Genomic DNA, 20,998 nt, shown 5'->3' on the forward strand with positions numbered 1-20,998 from the left:
GCAGCAGCAACAGCAACAGCAACATTTCTCACACAGAATCAAATTAATTGTAATTAAACACACTCTGTGTTTGCTTATGTGCATTTTTAACCAGTAGTTTGAAGGAACACTGTTTCAATTTGAAATCTTTTATTGGGGGCGGGGGGGGGGCGACATTTGAAAGAGCTATAGCTGAGTTTTTCTGCTCATAAAAAGGTACTACAAACTAGCTCTTTTCCATATTTCTGCTTGTTAGTTGTACAAAAATCTCATATTCACATTTAGGAAGAGTAACACTAGCTTAATATTGCATATCGCCCACCTCAATGACAGTTTATGGGAAAAGATGATCAGTATAATTGTACCTTATAAAACATTTATCCCCTTTGTTAACATTCATGAAGAGGTACGGTTCCGAGGACTTTTTGGAGCAAAGATTTTTGTTCATTACCTCACATCAGATACCCAAAAAAGGCTGATTCAGTAATAATGTATGTGACAAAGTGATCAAGAGGAAAGTAGCTTGGGGTTCAAGGGCTAAGTCCTGCTGAGTTTACACTGGCAAATGGCCCACTTTGCAAATAGGATCTTTCCCAGTTAAAGGGCAGAAGAAGGACTCCAAGATTTGGCTCTTAGACAACCATGATAGATGATTAGGAGAAAACAGTATGGCTTGTATTTGAAAGTGCAGAAAGGGGAGCACTTTCTTAATGACAAGAACTTCAGGTGTTTGAAGAAGAGGACAGAACTTAGCTTGTGGCCGTGGCAAATCCATGGAAACCAACTGCTACCAGCATTTATATATATCAAAACTGCATTCTGGTAAAAAGGGAGCTGTACTACCATGCTAACACATTAGCTTTCCAGTTGATATTCGTAGCTAATTTCAGCAGCTGGATCTAAAGACCTGCTGCATGAACCATAAAGCCATATCCCTGCAATTGCCAGGATGCCTGAACAGCCCTGCTGAATATACCTGCTATCAGGTATATTGGGTGCAGATGTTTATTTATCATTTGGGCAGGAGGTATGAAATCTAGGAGAGAGAAGGGGAAACGTCCCTGCTGTCTCAAAATGTAATTTCCTGTTTGCTAAGCAACGATTTAGGTACGCCTCCAGGTTTATTTTCCTAAAACAAAAGCAAAGACGTCAATAAAATTTAGAAGGTGTAAATGGGTTTTCATTTTAGTAAAGAAAAATTAGAAATGACTACACCTTTTATGATGGTGCCAACCAGTTTACAGGGATGCAAACAAGGCTGTGCTATATGGAGATATCATTGGCCGCAATTCGAAACATACTTTGTTGAAACCACTGCCACGTATTTCTAAGGGAAAATGTTTAGCAACGGGTTGTTGATTATTAGCTCCCAGTGCAATCCATTCCATGTCTACTCAGAAGGAAACACCATTGAGTACAATGGTGCTGAATCCCAGATTAGTGGGGTTAGGATTGGAGTTTACTTCTGTTACCATATTTAGATGATTTATGTACTTTTTTTAAGGTAAGCTTTCATAAACTGATTTTTTGAGGGAGGGGATTTAAGGAAAACACACTATTTTACACTCATAAATCCATAGACTGGAAAGTAGAAATAATGCATAAAACAGCATAAAAAAATAAAGGATCAAAATCTATATACTGATACCAATTGGAGTCTCCCTGTACTTTTATATACTGAAGCATACAGTATATAGCCAAAGCTGCATCTACACCACCACCATTGCACAAAAGAGAAGTATTGGCAAACTTTGGGCAACCGTGAGGTTCTGCAGGTACTAAATTTTTGCAGGACCACCCCCCCCCCCCAGCCAGGAACTAAAGGTTGAGTTACTGCATGAGAGAGAGAGAGGAATAGACAGTTGAGTGAGTGAGCAAGGGAATATGTCTATATCTGTATCTTCCTGGTTCAAACTGAGAAGTTATTTTAAAATGTCTCCAGGGATGGAAGAGAGAGCTTTAATGTCATAGACGTTAAAGAGAAATTAAAGAATGTAATATAACAGGATCAGGCACAAATGTGTGAGCCTCCCCTCCCCCCATGCTCAGTGGTGGTGAGTTGGTGAGTTACTATTGCAGGGCAGAGGGAAGAGGGAAACTGTCGCAGTGGGAGGTCAATGAATGGAATAAAGGGTCTGAAATCTTGAACAGAAGCACCCCACATCACAACATTTTGTTGTAGGGTCTCTTTTGTCTAATTTATTATCCATTTCTAGGCATCCCTGTGCATTGCTCTAAGCTGCCCAATGACTATGCATTCTTTAAAAAGAAAGCATGCAGGAGAAAGTATCCTATAATGCTACTACAATCTGGCATGATGGAAGAGATTTTGCATCTATAAATCAGTATAAGCAAGATTAAGCAGATTTCAGAATTATGATTTTGTAGGTTTGTTGGTGGATTAATGGTTTATAATGTTAACAGCAGTGTTTTCCTCCCTAGCTACGGACAGTCAACTTCCTTACAAGATGAAATTAAGGACAACACAACAATATTCACTCGGATTCTGGACCGCCTGCTTGATGGTTACGATAACCGCCTGAGACCGGGATTGGGAGGTGTGTGTTATCTTGATTGACTTTATGAACAAAATTGCCTACAATGATTGTTCCTTTTGCTCTTTGAAAATGTAATCATATTACCTTATATGTTTGTAAACTGATAAAATTAACGAAGGGGTATTGAAAACTGATCCATCCAACAAAAAAATCCCTTGCTAAATCCTCTCTTGTTGTCATATAAACACTTCGTAATATACAGCCAAATTCCATTATCCAAAAGATGAAAAAAGTCTGTTCTCCTCCCCGCCCCCAGATCCTCTCATAACATTGATTAAGGTCACAAATCTAGGCACATTTACTTAAGAGCAAATCCCATTGAATATAATGGGATTCACTTCTGGGTAAGCATCCATTGGGTTGGGCAGTAAATATCTGAATCAAAGTAAATGAAAGTCTCATCTTCCATGACTGATGCTGTATTAAATCTTTAAAGACCAAATCATTCCCATTAAATCAGACTTATACTTTGCTCCCAGATTGAACACAGTTAGATTGAAGGTAGCAGTGGTGATCATATTTGTTTGTAAGTAATTCCCACTAATGACAATGGGGCATGCTATCATATAAATGTGTCTTGTGATTGAGACGCTAACCCTGTTGGCAGAAGTGGGCCATATTGATTTAAGGACTGCCTGATCAGTTCTAACAGTTGACTTCAGAGCCAAAATCAGCCTTTTTTACACAGTCCTGAAAATGTGAAATATGAACTGTGACATAATTAGGAAAATAACCACATCACAATTTTAAAAAATAATAATGGCAAAAAAGAGCATCTTTAAACCTAACGTCGACTGTATTTCTTGTATTATTAACATATAATGCTGCTCTAGGATTTTTTAGAATGTATTCAAAAATATTTTCTTCTTAAGAGTTCTCTGATGCTGCAGTCTACCACAATTTATGTTGGAGACTGTCCCAATTTCTACATCTGATTGTAGTTCCTCACTTTACAGCAAAGACTGCTCTCAGCATCCAGGAGCATGTGTGGGTGGGTGGGTGTGAACAGGGGGCTACAACAGGAAGGGGCAGCTTAAGATGTGCTGGTGATATGTCTAGGCACTCAAGATATAGTACGCTCAATGTTGTTCCTAATGGTTTTTTATTTGATGCATCAACTTGTATCTAATATTTGTCAAATAACTTTCAAAATCTTATGAACTTCCAAGGACAGGACCATTAAGATAATTACCGGGATCCAAAGAACACATGTGTGTGGATGTGTCAGAGAACTGAGCAGAACTTTGACTTCTATTTCTCCTTCAGGAGTTCTTGCTGTCATAGAGACAATGGCTTGGATCCATAACCAAAAATGAAAACCCACTCATAGGGCTCTACCTCTGGAGGAAGGATGGCAGGCAATTTTTGCTGACTCCTCTTTTCTCCTGAAGACTCCATCCCATGCCCTCTGAGAAGCTGCTCTGAAGGGTTAGATCCTCTCTAGAACAGTATGGGAAGCGGGGGGGGGGGGGGTTGCAGAGGGAATCAGCAAAACTTCACTCACCCTTGTTTCATCTAGCGGGAGACTCTGCTGAGTCTCAGCCCCTTTGTATGGAAATGGAAGGAAGGAACACTTGCATTCATGCAAAGGATGTCTGGATTCAACCCGACATGTTAGCTTGAATCAGATGGTACCTTGTCTCTTCAGCAGCTGGAATTGCTGCAGTAAAAACAGAAAGCTAAAAGAAAAAAGAAAAATCAGCTGTATGTATAGTTCTCTCATCTGTGCACATATCATTTCTTTTGATCCCAAACCATCTACTAAGCATAAAATGATGAAAAAATGTTCAGCTATCAGGTATGTACGTTTCATAGAAAATGAAATGTTTTTCCACTTGTCATATTTAATTTCAACAACCCTCAAAGAAGCATTCATTTGCCACACAGAAAACACAAACATGCGCAATCTATCATCTAACCAGTTATTCAGTGCCTTCCCCACTCCCCACCCCGGTTATCTGTTACTTTTATCAGATTCCCCTGTAGATGCTGAATAAAGTCTTTATTATAATGGCATTGAATTTAGCAATGATTGTCTTTAAATTTTGGCTTTGTTGAGTATATATTGTTCATAGATTATGAAGAACTGAAGAAAATAATGGATTGTTCTGCACTGAGGACGTTGAATTTAATTTTGGAAGCTATCTATAAAAAAAAACACAAATGAGGAATCATTCTGCTTGCTTCCTGTGCTGCTATTTCCTCTACTTTCATGTAAACTCAAGGATTAGCCCAGAAATAAATATTTCTTGATCCTTGATTAATACAATAGTAGGTTTTAGTCAACCGTAATGGTTCTCGCCGAACATACTATACAAGTAAAGCTGGATGGATCTCATTTAAGAATAATACATGAATTAGTGGTAATGCCTTTTCTGATTAGGCGAAGGGATAATTTGATGCAATTTAAATCAATTATTAAAAATGATTCAGGGGTATTCAAGCTGCTGTGAGTGGGGATTAAAGGGAGGCTTGGGAATGCCATCCATAACCTGTGAATTGGACCGAAGCAGGATGAATCCAGGTAGATTATCTATGCAGTGCCAGTTGCTAGTTGCAGCATACTTAGTCCAAGGCTATCTCCTTTATTCTGAAATATTTTCTGCATTAAAGTGCCTTTTTCCTTCTGACCACCTCTTCCCCCCCACACCAAGACATAAGGTTTAACTTCTGCATATAGCCATGAGACCAAGAGAAAAAGAACTAATTAAATTTTGAAAATTGTTTTCATTCATGATCACGTATAATCATGACAAGCCGTAGTACAGATCAGTGGCCCCATTTTCAACATATGCATTGGCATAGCCAACAACAGTGGTAGTTTGCAGTAGTGTGTTAACATGGCACTTAAATATGTCCCCAGTGTGAACTCGTTTCTTTTCTGATAGAGAAAGTTCTGGGATTTGTCAATAAAACATTTGAATCAAGCCATCAAGCATGTAACTTTGAGAAACAGCACATTTTACTGGTGTCTGTCTAATAAAACAGCTTCCCCAAAAGTATTATCTATAAAACCCAGGAACTCTGTGTTATGGAAGACATTTTCAGGGCCTGTGTGTACATTGTGACCACATCATTGGCTGTACTATAGCCATTGGGTTGGTGGCCATTAACAGCTAAAAAACTGTTGCAGTGCAACTGGTGAGAGTCAAATGTGCCTTGTAGGAGATCTGAGAAAGGTGCAATCTTTAAAACAGCATTATTTATGTGGATAAAGATAAAATAACATAAAATCATGCCTTTAACCACATTTTCAACATGATATGGAGCCTGGAGACGTCTAAGGCCACAATCCAAGCTCATTTCAGACAAGACCCAAGACAGTTTGGGTCTGCCCCCAAACTGATGTGTTTGGGTGGGGGGTGGGAAAGGAGCTGGATCTCCCAGATCTAAAGTTTGCAGAGTTCTCTGATACCCCTATCGTTTAGGTTTCTCAAAATCAGGTAGCTGCAGGTGCTGCATCCTTTGGCAGGAAGACACATACGGAACTGAATTTGTATGCTCTTGTTCAAGTAGAATCCATCAGTTCAGATAGCTAGGTCCAATAATTATCTCTTAGGCAACCAAGTCCCCCCCCCCAACCTTTTGAGTAAACAGCATGTATTTGTAGATTAGAATGAACACCTTCCATCTTTGAGTTATTATTTATCCTTAAACAAGTGCTCCAAAATAGAAAACTTAAATAGCTCAGGTAAAGATTGAGGAGATAGAATGAAGATTAGATTCTTTGGCAAGACCAACTCACCACTTGCAACAGCTTTATTTTTAAACAGAGATAATGGCAGTTATTGACATTTAGATTAGTGGCATAAGTAATAGTATATCACTTGTATTGATTGATTGTTCATCAATTAAAGAAGTTATCCTGAGATGTTTAGCAGAACACAGACCTATGTCAACTTCAAAGTGCCAGAGAGACATCCAACCATAATGTCCTGAAGCTATATATTTGTACAAGTGCGTCTTTCAGCTATGATGTTTGCAAAATCCCTGCAGTAAATAAAGCATCATATTTTATGCCGCAGTGCTACTAATAGTTAATTCACCTTACTCAAAGTAAGCCAGTGCTACAAGTCTTAACATCTGGTTGGAGCCTTGATCACTGGAAAGCATTCCAACCAGGTCTACAAACCCTCACACAAATAAATCCAACAGGCTTTAAGAATTGTTAAGCTCATGTATTTCGATGGGTGGCTATTAATCTTTAGTCACACAAGAAACTATGAATCTTCCACTGTATCCAGTGACATTAGTATAATAATGTCGAAGCAGCCAGACTAGCTTGTTCCCACCTGATCATGTTTTATTCTTCCTTTTTACAGTTCATACGGGACATATATTGGCTTCATATATTAGATCAACTGCAACGGTTTGGTTGTTGATTCTATGTAGTTGGTCATTATTTTAAAATAATATGTTCTAGTTGTTTTCTACATCCCAAAGGAGACTGTGATGTCTTCTCCTGCCCTGAGTGTTTCCCTTATGAATTGAGAGTGATGGCCCATTTGTTGACGCCAACATCCTGCCCTCAAATCACTGTGATTGGAGCGCACTGGGGGGAAAACTTGCTGTGATTAAAACCTAGACCTGTCCATCCTAAAAAAAGGCCCCCACCTTTGCATTTCTCCTTTGCACCCCCTTCCCTTTCAAGCTTTGGGCATTTCCCTAGTCAGCTTGGATTTGCTTCTCAGAAAAAGGTGGCAGCAGTCATGCATTTAACTTTATGGAGAAATTAATGCAACAGAGCTGCTTGCAAGGTTGTACAGCCCCCTATTAGCCTTTAACACATGCTTGTTAATAGAGTGACTCAACTGGGGAGGGGGGATAATGTGAATGACTATCCTAAATCACCCTGATTTACCTCATTATTCAGGGTACACATAGAGCTGAGGCACAATCCTACTCTGTTTACAAACTTGTGAGCTGAAAACGGGCAAATGCTCCAGTTATACTTCTGCTAACACACACACACACACACAGAGAGAGAGAGAGAGAGAGAGAGAGAGAGAGAGAGAGAGACTTCTGAGTATTTTGAAAAAGTAGGCATTTTATGTTAGAATTTCTGTTAGCTCCTTTCTTTATGGCTTACATTGAGTGCTGAAGACCTTAGCCCACAACCTCTTCTTAGTTCCTTTGCCCCCAATGCATTTTTGAGGATGAAATGAAAACAGAACAGAATTGCACTCCCTCTGTCCTTTTCATAAAGGTCATCCATAAGGATGCCTGAGGCGGCTTTGAGTCCAGGTTGGCACCAGGTTTTGTAGTCCAAAGGAACACAATTCCATCTAGATGGTGGGTGTAAACGCTCAAACTAATAATGGTAAAAGAAGAGATGGTTATCTTTCATTGTGAAGTAATACCCCAAGTCTGTGAGTCACTTGCTCTAAAGTGTCCTATGTAAGAATGAGTCATTATTTTTGGAGCATGTAACAAAGCACAGCTGAATCATCTAATTGCAAAAGTGGTAAACAAGCACATGCATGTCTTTTTAAAAAACAAGAATCTACAAAAGGGCAGTTCCCTTCTCAGCGTGCAGAAATTATCATCATCATCATTATTAAAAAAAAACCCCACAGAATCTACTCAGAGAAAGCTAGTTATTCAGGTAGAGTTTAACAAAAAAAAAAAAATGTGACGTAACATGACTGATGACATAAATGATGCAATTTGGGACGAGAGGACTCTGGGTAAGGTCAGAACACGACATATTGTAATTGCTTAGGGCTGTCTGCATAGTCATAGCTGCTGAAAAGCACTGAGCACCAGCACTCATTCATCTTTTACCTAGGCCAGGTTAGCCAAAGTGGTGGCCTCTAAATGTTGTGGATATCAGCTACCATCAGCCCTAACCAATATATAAAGGTAAAGGTAAAGGTACCCCTGCCCGTACGGGCCAGTCTTGACAGACTCTGGGGTTGTGCGCCCATCTCACTTAAGAGGCCAGGGGCCAGCGCTGTCCGGAGACACTTCCGGGTCACGTGGCCAGCGTGACATCGCTGCTCTGGCGAGCCAGAGCCACACACGGAAACGCCGTTTACCTTCCCGCTGGTAAGCGGTCCCTATTTATCTACTTGCACCCGGAGGTGCTTTCGAACTGCTAGGTTGGCAGGCGCTGGGACCGAGCAGCGGGAGCGCACCCCGCCGCAGGGATTCGAACCGCCGACCTGTCGATCGGCAAGTCCTAGGCGCTGAGGCTTTAACCCACAGCGCCACCTGCGTCCCCTTAACCAATATATGGCCAATGCCAAAGAATGGTCTAAGTTGTTATCCAACACCTGGAGGGCACCATGTTGGTTTATCCTGACACTGATCATCATTCAGAATCACTTTGGGAAGTCAGGCACTCTGAGCACACATATTAAAATATAGGAATTTAAGCTAATTTAATTGCATTGAATTCAATAGGACCTGCCATTTAAACCTATGAGATGCAATGCTAAGAGGTGTATAAAGTTTGAGAACTAAACAGATTGATAAAAATAAACCCAGGCAGCCTGTTTCACAGGAAAATATACATCTATCACAATCCTAGGAATGCCTACTCAGAAGTCCCATTGAGCTCAGTGGGATTTACTCCCAGGAAATGTATATAGGGCTGCAGCGTTCAGGAACCAAGGCATTAAGCATTAAGTTAAGCATTAAGCGGAATCCTCTCCTCTCCAGTCTGCACCTTTCACCCTTCTCCGTTCTCCATTTCAGTTCATCCCAACCCAACACAGATTTTCCTGGAAAATAGGTTTTCAGGGTTCGCACTGAACCTATTTGTGTGTAACATATACTGTAGCTAGGTCCCTTAGTCGACCTAAGGAAAAACATTAAATCTAATTTGCTCTTTTAGATGAGAACACAGCCTTCAGTTCCCAAGCAGTTTGCTCCACCAAGAAATGAAGACTCATTTTTCAAGATGAATATTTCTTTGGGGAGCAAGAGTAACCTTACAACTTCAGTGCTTTGAGGTTAATTCTCACTATGACCCTCTTTAGGATTAAGCTCCAACCCAATTAGGCATCAAGAAAATCCGTACCTTTCTCTAAGGCAATTAATATTCTCTTGGAAGCAGGTTTGACTAGGCCACATCCATTTTGCTGGAGGAGTAATTAGGAACACTCGCTGTCTAACTGCCTCTTCAATATCATTTGTATGGTTGTCAGTCCTAAGAGCAGTCAAAAAATAGCCCTCAAAAGTCACTGTGTGACAAAGCAACCACAGCTGGAATACTACAATATTATTCTTTACTTCCCAGGAAAACATGAGTTGATATTGAGCAGAATGTCCAGAGTGAGAAATCAACTCTTTATTGTAAAAGCTATACTTGTAAGTTAGGGGAAGGCATGCCCATCAGTCCTACATCTCTCAGCTACTCCTAGGTGTGCACCCTATGAGACAACAGAGAGGCCCCACCCCCGACTGCAGTTTATGTATCTCCCCTATTTGAGCTGTGCGCAATACCTTCTGCTCCTCCATCTTCAATTCTCTTCTAGCCCTGGGCAAAAGTGGAGCTGAAGAGGTGGGGGCAGGAGGAGGAGGAGGAGGTGTGAAAACCCTTGGCTTTACACCAGCCTGACCTATCTGTCTCCTCCCCCCAGTACCTGTTCCTTACTCTCCAATCCTGCAGCCTCTCCTGCCTGTGACTCTTATCTCCTGGCTCCTGGTTACAGGTTCCCCCAGTTCACTGGTCCCTTATTCCAAGTCAATCTCCAACCCCACTTCTCCTGGTGCCCATGTATCAGTATCCAGCCACCACTCCTCAGTGTCCAGCCAGTCCCTGACATGTGCTCATTGCTCCTCATTCTTCTTCTCAATTCAGATCAAAACTAGTTGGGTTTTTTTGCGGGGAGGGGGAGAGGGATGCATCAATTACAGTATTTCAAAAGAAACAACAGGATAGATATGGACTGTGGCTAACACCAATTCTGTGCACTGAATGCAGAGTAAACGGCAGTGTTGAACTCACCTCGAGTCTCTCTCGAGGTGGAAGCACAGACCTACCTAAACCAGCCTGTAACAGTGCACATGTGTTCACCCATGGATTTATAAAAGTAATGTGTCTGTGGTGGCCACTTAGGTGTCACAAAAAGGACATATATTTGAATAAAATGTGCATATGCTAATTTATATGAATACATGCACATTTCAGAGTAATTACAGTAATTTAAATTGATTTCTTTATTTTAAAGGCTCATAGACTGCAAAAATAAATGAAGTGCCTAGGCAGTGAATAGAACACATCCATAAAACAAAATAGAATAGTACTTGTCTGGATAGTGGTCACAATGCCCAAAGGATCTGTATGCATCAGAAAAGGCCCATATAAACAGAAAGTACTTCATCAGGCAATCGAAGCAAAAACATTGATGGTGCTTGCATATTATAAATAGGGAAAGTGTTCCACAACCTAGGTGTCTCAGCATAGAACACCTCAACATAGAAATACAATCTATCATCTCTCTGTAGCCGGCAAGCCCAATCAGATGCCTGATCAGTCTGCTGGGGATGAAAATAATTTGTAAGCAGCAGCATACTGATGGTTTTGTGGATCTGGGCCAAAATGACTAAGTTAATGTTATGGGCCAATTTTGAATATAGGAAACTGCCTTATAATGAGTCAGACCTTTGCTCCACCCAGCTCAGTAATGTCTGCACTGATTAGTACGAGCGACCCAGTGTTTCAGATGGAAGAGGAGACGCAAAGAATTGAGACTTTCCACAAGCAAGGCATGCTTTCTACCATTGAGCTAAGCCCCTCCTCTTATTTCGGAGCTTCTAAAAGTCAATGCGTTCTTTGTTTGGATAACAGCTTCTGGTTTTGGATCTAATGAAAGCTATTGATAAGCACTCACTATCCTAATTTCCTGCTTCATCAGAGCGTGTAACTGCAGTGAAGACCGACATCTTCGTCACCAGCTTTGGGCCTGTTTCAGACCATGATATGGTAAGTGCCATCCTATCTTCTCTCAGTCTCGCCCTGTCTGCTTTCTGCTTCTAGACCAGTTTTCTGAGTCTTTCACATTGACTGATTTCAGTGCACTTAAATATTCACCTCAAGTGCTATCCCAAGTTTGATCGTTCAATTTGTTTGAAATGTTTGGAGCAGTTTTTCCAATATGGGGAAGCATCAGCAACTGGGAAGGAAGCATTCCCCGTGATAAAGCACGTTACTATGCAAATTGATTACTTGAAGTATGTGGTGCAGAATACATGATTAAGAGACATCCAGCGAACCAGTTTAGGGCAAGGCAGATGACAGTAAATTATGATAGTAAATTATATCTTGTCTGATTGTTCAGGCCATCCTCAGCACAGTTACTGAGGACACATATAACACATATACCTCACCTAAAGAATGGGTAATTGAACTGCAGGTTTTTGTGGTTGTCATTGATGTAAGGGTGATGTCAGGCATGACTACTCAAGTCGTTAAAAGCCTGACCACCCACTTTACTACATATAAAGAGGTAAAGTCAAAATAAAAACCTATAATAAATGCATCTGTGGGATTTCATTATCCATTTTGTACCTAAGTAACTTGTGGTAAGCCACAAAGATGTAGCCTTTTCAAAGAGATATTCCCTAACATTGAGTATTGATTAGCAAACATGCCAAATTATGACATAATTTAATAAAACTAAAAGGATTTAAGAGGCCAAAGTTAGCAAGACTTTTTCATACCCTTGGTTGTAGTGGTCTACCGATTTTTCAGGTAGATGTGGTTTGTTATCTGTAAATCATATAATGGATATCTTCTGAAAAAGACATATGAATTGCAAAGTCAATTTCTTTTGGGAGCTGCAAATACTTTTGCAGAACCAGTTCCAGTGACAACCACAATTGTTATGACTATTATGATTACTTGGTTTCGGAAGATCGTAGGAAGAACTTTCCTCCAAACCATGGACATCCAAAGCACTGGATTCCCCATCAGGGCCTATGTGCATAGATCTCAGTTCAAGTGGACTATACAGTTCCAATGTCTAGTGCATTGACCTCAGATGTACTGAGGAATGGTGATGAGTATAGCCTGATCCCACATTACTTGCGTGACACTATGAGCTGAATCAAGAACAGAGCCACACACCTGGAGCCACTCTGACTCTACAGCCCTGGGCTAGTCTTGTCCCCGATGTCTCTGTATCGAGTATTGGTATCTTACACATAGCTGTTTCTTATCACAGATCCCTGTGATCAGTGCAGATTTTGGGGGCAGAGCTAGTCCAACAGTGAGGGCAGGACTAGGAAAATGTTCTTATTCCTGCTTCAGCTCACAAGTGCTTTGCACACAGCTAATGCTCTGGCATAGCTGTTGTTCACTTTCATTAATGGTCTTCTATAGTAGTGAGACTGTCCTCCATTGAGGATCAGTGTCTCCTGTAACATGCATCACAGTTAATGCTTATTCTATGATACTCTCTCTTTACAATCAAGATATTGTAACCTTTTTTAGGGTTGGGAAGATGAGCACAGGTTCCCTTTTTCTTCTTGACGTAGGATGTTACCCCTTTAAAACAGTTTATGTAAACAGTTGCATTTCTAGCTAGAGAATTGAAACCCCACTGAGGGTACTTTAAAGTTCTCAAAGTAACTGGTGCATTTGGAGGGTTGGTAGAGAACAGAGAAAATAATAGTCATCCTGGTATCTGCTACGCAGAGACTGCTAGTTTCATGTACTTCATCTACTTGTGGAGGCCTTTTTAACCTAAGGAAGCCTCTGAAGAAATGTTATACAGACACATGATCATTTTACAGCTGAATCAGAGAAGGTCTGGCCCTATAAGATGTCTGATTGAGAAGCTGATTAGGAACCATGTGCAATCTGCTCTGATCAGCCTGGAGGAAGAGTGTGGTATGAGTGAAATAATACATATCTGGAGTTTATCATTTGATAATTTATTTAGATATTCCCATGGTGCAGAGAATACTTTCTGTGAAAGAAGCAGAATGAAAGTGAGCTCTGTGTTTGTGTCCAGGTTGCAGCACTGTCATTATATTTGGTTGTGGGTGTGAGTGAATGGCAATTTGTGGAAGCAGAATGTGTGTGGCATAGCAAATTACCTTTGGGATGTATAGGCCTCTAGATGTTGCTGGACTATAATTCCCATCATCCCTTACTATTGGTTATGCTGGCTGGGGCTGATGGGAGTTGGAGTCTAACAGCATCTGGAGAGCCTTAGGTTCTTCACCCTTTAATTCAATAAGGCTTACTTCTGAGTAGACATGTATAGGACTGTACTGTTTGTTCCAAAGATCCAAAACCTATTATAGCTTCAGGTGAAGAGAAGGAATGAGAGAACAAGGTCCTGGTCTTCCATTTTCCCCATGGGAATTCCCTGTTGCGGCTCGAATTTTGATATGAAACTTTTCTGAGGAAGTAATCTTACTGTTCTGTGGTAGTCTGTAAGGTCTGTCCATATTGAATATGTAGAGGCCCAGATGCAGAAGACTGGATGAGTAACACCCTTCCAAAGTCAATTTTGGGTTTCATATATTCTTTGCCAGTATAGCAGAGAGCATGCTATGAAATAAGCTCTGCCTTGTTCTGGAAGCTTCTTCCTATTCAGTAGTCCTATTGCCAAACTGTACTATTTTCAAAACTCCCCATTTTTAGGAATACACAATAGATGTATTTTTCCGGCAAAGCTGGAGGGATGAAAGACTGAAGTTCAAAGGACCCATGCAAGTCCTCCGACTTAATAATTTAATGGCCAGCAAAATATGGACACCAGATACTTTTTTCCACAATGGAAAGAAATCAGTAGCTCACAACATGACTATGCCTAACAAACTCTTGCGAATTACGGAAGATGGGACACTGCTCTATACAATGAGGTAAGAACTGCAACATGGCATCTTCTCCTTTTATGAAAAACGTGTTGTGTAATTTATCATTCTTAATCAACAAGTTATTTCTATATTCCTCTTTTTTTAAAAAAAGAAAACCACTTATTTTAGAATTCTAGATCTTGAAATGATGTATACATCCTGAAATGGATACATTAAGGATACATTGAATGTAGCTGTTTTTGGTATCAATTTTTCTTCTCTTCTGAGCTTCTCTTTTCACTTTATGACCTTTAAGCTTACTTAAGTTCCACTTAATTCTTTGGGATACTGAAAAGGCTTCATATTTCACTTTAACAAGTTTGGAGATTAGGCTCTTACAGTCCAGTCTTATGGATGAGCTGTAGCTGCTGCAGTGAAAACAGTCTTTTCCTCCATGGCATTAAAGTAGCAACCTGTACATGACAAGTTGGGGTTTGTCTCACTTGGCAAGCCAAGCACACTAATGAGAGGGGAAGAATGGAATATTGTTTTGCTCCTTTTACAAGATCCAGAGCTGATTTTGCTCTTCAGAAGGAGCATAGGCATTTCTGGTCTGCTTGGCAGACCCCAGTAAAAGCTTGTGTTCTGGAACAGAAAAAGAGGAAGAGCATAAAAGTACAAGGAACTCTTTTACAAAAGGGCTGGGAATTCTCCTGAAAATCAGCCTAGTGTAGTGGTTAGGGTGCCTGACTAGGATGGAAAAGAGCCAGGTTCAAATCTCCATTCCTTCATGAACCTGGAGTTGTTACATGGGTGGCCACAACCAGGTACATCATCTTACGCTCCTTCAATGAATGGAGGGGTATAAACATAGTTAATAAATGGTATATTTCTGACTTTCAGAAATGTGTACCTTCAGCACTGCTCTGAGCAATAAAAAGGGAACAAATTGAAAGTAATGAAAGCAGGTTAAATGGAGAAGGAGACCAAGAGACCTAGCAGAAATCTAGCTTTGCTATTGCATACTAGACTTTCACAATGCAACTCCATTTTTTCCTGCCTAGTCCTACTGAAATGAACACTGGAGTAAGGGTGTTGGAGCTGGCCTCAAAAGCAAAAATAACCAGTGACTACTGAGTTTTATTTATGGATAAATTGAGTATTCTATCCACCATTCTAATCCAAATGTTGAACCCCTCAATGTGGCCGACAGAGCAAACTGAAAACTACAAAGATCCTAGTAATAACATAGCTCAAAACATTATTGCTATTGATAAAGATACTTGCAAGGTGACAATAGAAGGGTGAGCAGAAGTGAAAAATGCTTTTTTAAAGCCAAGTGAGCAAGTGTTCTTCAGGAAGCTCATGCAAATGGTAATTTGATATACTACATTAACCAAACTGTGCTGGAATACATATCTTTTATTATAATTTGTATTAAAGCCACTTTTTGCTCCTAAATGTGTACTATTACCTGTGACCCCTTATAGACTCACAGTGAGAGCAGAATGTCCAATGCATTTAGAAGACTTTCCCATGGATGCACATGCTTGCCCTTTGAAATTTGGAAGCTGTAAGTTGACTTTAACAATCATCCCCCCCCCATCCTTCCTTTCCACAGGCCACTTAACAGTCAGAACAGGAGACTTAAAAGCCTGGAACTGTATGTGTGTACACACATTTTCCAATCACTGCATTTTTATTTTTTAAATGAAGATTTTCTACATGAATAAATGTAATCCTGTCTGGCATAGGCCTTAGCCAAAGAAGGAAATGGCTCTCCTCCAGGTTTATACAAAGCACTGTGATAGCACAGCATATAGATAGTTCCTATTTCTTCTTGACGGCAGCTACATTTTACGAGGGAAAGAGGAACTTCAGCAATTTATACAGAGAAAATGTGGATCCTCCAAATGGGAGCAATCCTGTTTTAAATTGAAAATTAATGCAAATAAGTGTTTAATCCATTGGTATACAAGTTCCATTGAAAGAGCAGGATGTACTTAAAAACATCATATGCATTTCAGTTGGATTTTAACTCATAGATGTCCCAGTTAATCATTCCCAAAAGGATCATGGGAATTGTAAAGGAGTGTTTGGAACCTCACAAAATACCACAAAGGGTCTGGCTAACCATATATAGCAAAGAGCCAGTGCAGTCTAATGAAGTGATGGCCGTTTGAAGTTCACATGTTGACCTAAAGATCTAAACATCAACACAGGCCCTTGCCAATGCCCACCAAGCAATGATTCCCAGTATTACTATTTCATGTCTCTGCCCAAGCTATTTTGAAAATAATTGTGTAGGATCCCATGAAGTGAGAGAGACCATCAGGAGGAATATTTTGCATCAAATTGCCTCCCAACATAATGGATTACCATCTTGGGAAAACCGGGTGACTACTACAGATCTGAGATATAGTAGTCACTCCTTCAGCTGCTATCTTGGGGAAAAGCCACCTTTTGTACTAGATTCCATACCCGGTGTCAGCTTCTCATCCAAAAGATGAGTTTGGGAGTGGTCATAGCTCTGAATATCTTCTGCCTGCCTAGAAGAAGTTATGTTTACAAAGTGACCTTCTTCAGTGCTGGTGAACCCTATCATTGCACCAACAGCATTAGCGCATTGGGGTGTCAAGATAATACAACTTGCTCCATCAATTATAAATTCTTTTTCCACTGTAAATGCCGTATTTTCCTGATATTTAGTACCTTGATCTATTATGGAGGTCAGCATACTAGCTCTATAATTTCTCCCTGTTGGGTACTAAAACAGAATGACTTACTATGGACTAAAGAGTCTTGCATTTACCAAGTGTGCAGAAAGGAGTGATGGATAGTTTCCAAACTTTGTGCTACTGCGGTTTAAAGCAGGGACTCATTAGAAAGATTTCCTTGGGAATTAAAAAGGTGAAACTTATTTAAACTACAACAGAAACCTGATAAGGGAAAAAGAAAGGCATTGGGGTTCTTGCCAAATGCTTTAAACTCAGATAATTCTACTACTCAAGCAGTTTCAGGGATTTAAATCTAAAATCTGAAGTGGCTGGAAGCAGACTGGTTTGGGTCTTAATTGAAATTGCACAAGTCACCCTGGGGGATGTACATGGTAGACAGAAGGCAAAGTATAAGTGGGTTCAAGAGTGATGGAGTCAGACATTTGGACCAAAGTCAGGATATTGTGGTAGGTGCTTTCACACCACATCAGTCAGGCAAACGAGAGAGAAAACTCCCCAGCCTTTACTTGTGCTTTTTGGGTTAAAATACACCTCTCAGTATTACTGCCATTTCATGCTGTGCAGAAAAAGTTTGGCAAACTCACTTCTGCCATGGTCTTCATTGGAATGTTGATGCTGCAAAATAAAATAAACTGTTGGGAGAAAAGACAGTCTTGTTGACAAGAGGAACAGGAAAGGGAATGATGTTATGAGAAACAGAGTAGCCAATTATTACTTTTTTGAGCCATCTTTGGAAATGACTTTCCCCCCTCTAATTAGATGCTTATACGAAATCAGAGGTGATGTACGAATGGACACGGGAACCAGCAAGGTCTGTTGTAGTAGCTGAAGATGGCTCTCGGTTGAATCAATATGATCTTATGGGACAAACCGTAGATTCTGGAATTGTGCAGTCCAGTACAGGTGGGTGATAAATATGGTCTCTCTCTCTACTAAGCCAGATCAGCAAGAGTATTATCAATGTCAGGAACTCTGCATAAAATAATGACATATCTCATGAGATGTATTTTTATAATTTATTTTAAATTTGTCCTCTGCCATATGCTCTTCAAAACGCTCTAGTCAGGCCACAAAAGAATAAAAACAATACAACTGAAATTATTTGGTATTGGAAATAGAAAATATTTTACACCACCAGCAAGCAGCAGTAATCTACCTAAAGCTATCAAAACTTAACACTGAAACTTTTATTCTTGATTGGGATCATATGGTAACTCTGCCTGTTTTGGGGTTCATGTTTTCATAGAGTGGGGCAGGATTTAGCCTTTTAATAATATTGCAGGATGAACACTTTTAGTAAATAATGCTGCTTTATTTGATGTTTGTTTTAAAGACTTGTCTGTGTATGCTTTTTTTTTACAATTGTAAGTCATTTTGAGACATTTTATATAGTGAGCAATGAATAAATGTAAATAACAACAATCACAGAAAAAAAAATCTCAGAATCCATATCAAAATATGGTAGTCTCTAGGGAGGGAAGCCCACAGTATAGGCATAACCACCAAAAATGCCCTGTCTTTTGAGGTACTCAACCTTCCTTCAGACAAGGCCAGCACTGTAAGCAGTGCTCCAACTGATGACTGAAGTATATGGGGAGTTCTGCGGAATATTCTGGACAATTTTTTTTGGTGTTAAAGAACCCAGGCAGCATACATGCCCAGTGACTAATTGTGATCCAGGACAGTTCTTTTCACATAATGTATAATTTTACCTATGACTTTTACTCCCTGAGTTCCACTTGCATGTTTCACATGCATCCTAGGTGTGGTCTGTTAGGACACTTGAAAGGATTTTATGTTGTGGTTCTGAAATGGTAGACTATCCCATACCAGAAGGAACCAGAAAACTTTCTTTTGTTCCGGGAGGCATTTTGACAAACCACCCATCTTGATTTTAATTGCTGCTCTCTTTTGGGTTTTCTTAAATTGTTATTTTTGAAATGTTTATAGTTTTTAATTTTTTGTTGTCCATTCCCTTGGATGTTTTAGCTGTGCAAAAGTTGTGGGAAATGGGTTGTGGGATAATAAGTGACAGCTGGGAGAACATTCAGTTCCTGTCACCCACCTACTCCTTTTGCTGTTAAAACTGAGCACCATTTGTTCATAAGCTTGAGTGTTACCATTTTCTGGGGAAATAAATCACACTGCCTGTGAAGCTCAAGCATATAAACAAACAGAGCTCAGTGTCCATGTTGCATGACATTCTATAAGCCGCCTGGCATGCATACAACTGTTCAACAGTGGGTTATCAAAGCTACCAAAATTAGTTTTATTTTGCCTGTTTCTCCTAATAATAATAATAATAATAATAATAATAATAATAATAAGCAATATTAGCAAAACCCAATGGGAGTGGACTTCAAGGAAGGCCCTCATTGGTCTCAGACTGAATGGTCAATGAAACCTACCAAATTATCCCATTAAGAAAGCAGCTATTTCTATTTTACAGAGCTGAATCTGAGGTTCCAGCCACTGTAATATATTGCCTCCCACACAAGCATACTTTCCATGTCAATCATGAACTAAATAAGCATCTCGGAGAGTGCTGAGCTGTATCAGAAATACAGCCTGACTGGTTGCATCTTCAGGAATGTGCAAAACAAACCTTTATTTCTATCCAAAGAAGCCAGGATATGAAAGATCATTTACCCATCCTGCTTCTTGCGTTCCCTACAGAAATGTAGTCTTAATGGAAGGAGCATAGTTAAAATTCGAGTCACTGTTCACATCATCTTCTCAATGCTGTCAGGAACGAGGCAGTTCAGGCAGAAAAAATAAGGGATTCCAATTTGCAAAGATATCAAAACAAAATTAGCATAATGGCTTAAAAGACATTAATCACTATTATTTATGATTAGCGCCAAGTTCTGCACAAGATGTTTGCACAGACAAGTAAAAACAAAACAAAGCAGAATAGGAACTTGCATCAAGGAATAAACAATATCAAAGGAACTTATCCAGTGAAGAAGAAAGAAAGCTAAGTCTACAACACTGCACAGTGGAGATTGGACCCTTTTGAAAAGTTGGAGAGGCCCTCACCTGAAATGTTGCCACATCACTGCTAAATAGATACATACAATGGAGGAACAAGAAAAGGCTAAGCTTGCAAACTGTTCTCTCCCTCCCTGATAACTAGATACATAAACATATGAATAACCCTGGAGGGTTAATCTGGAACACAGAATTTTAGCCATCCACCATATTTTGCAACATTCCAAATATTCTCAGTGGTTTAAACATATCAAAATATTCATTTACATATAATATTAAATAAATACATATTTTGAAATGATAATTCACAGCTAATTGCATTTAATTAAAAGACATATTTTGAGATGGATTTCAAAATGGCAGATTAACATGGAATCATGCCGAATGGAATGATTGGTAACATGCAAAAATAACATAATCTGAAACAGCCAGATTTGTGCTTCCTGAGGTGATCCCCTCACTATGTAGATAATATATTATATAAATCAATATCATTTTCTTTCTTAAGTTGTCTTTTTCTAATACACTAAACAATCTTGGATTCACAAGCCTTTCACTGAAGCAAAGCCTTCCAGTGCTCCCAGATCATTTTTTTGACAACATTTTGAGGAAGTATTTGTGCAAAACCTACTTAAACCATTAAGAATGAAGCTGAACAAATATTTTTTATGAATAGGTGAGAATCCCTAAAATCAGTGCATTCCAGCAGTTTGCTCTCCCCTTGCCCCCATTAATTCTGCATCCTTGCAAAATTAATTTATACTTTGCTAGACTAAGTAAAGATAGAGTGCTGCTGTGCAACTTCAGATCTTGGTAATATTAAACACCTTAACTGTTTTTGCTTCTGACATATATTTTGGAGTAAGATGTGTAGGAATTGCCTAGAAAACACTCTTTGCACATCTGTTTCACATCTGTATGAGCATTCCCACACACCATGCACTGGTCCCCATTAAACTGGCTGAATGTGCCTTC

The 20,998-nt window shown here is 39.7% G+C and overlaps 1 protein-coding gene across 6 annotated transcripts in view; it reads left to right on the forward strand.

Annotated features, from left to right (window-relative positions):
• Positions 1 to 20,998, forward strand: part of GABRA1 (gamma-aminobutyric acid type A receptor subunit alpha1) — a 36,335-nt gene that overhangs the window by 6,086 nt on the left and 9,251 nt on the right. For all 6 annotated transcript variants that reach the window (XM_083719425.1, XM_083719426.1, XM_083719427.1 and 3 more), the window contains 5 exons: positions 2,422 to 2,537; positions 11,402 to 11,469; positions 14,140 to 14,360; positions 15,785 to 15,867; positions 17,792 to 17,935. In XM_083719425.1, the coding sequence (XP_083575551.1) occupies positions 2,422 to 2,537; positions 11,402 to 11,469; positions 14,140 to 14,360; positions 15,785 to 15,867; positions 17,792 to 17,935 (632 nt within the window). The remainder of the gene's footprint in view (positions 1 to 2,421; positions 2,538 to 11,401; positions 11,470 to 14,139; positions 14,361 to 15,784; positions 15,868 to 17,791; positions 17,936 to 20,998) is intronic.

Source organism: Podarcis gaigeae, assembly GCF_964106915.1.
Source record: "Podarcis gaigeae genome assembly, chromosome: 2".
NCBI lineage: Eukaryota > Metazoa > Chordata > Lepidosauria > Squamata > Lacertidae > Podarcis > Podarcis gaigeae.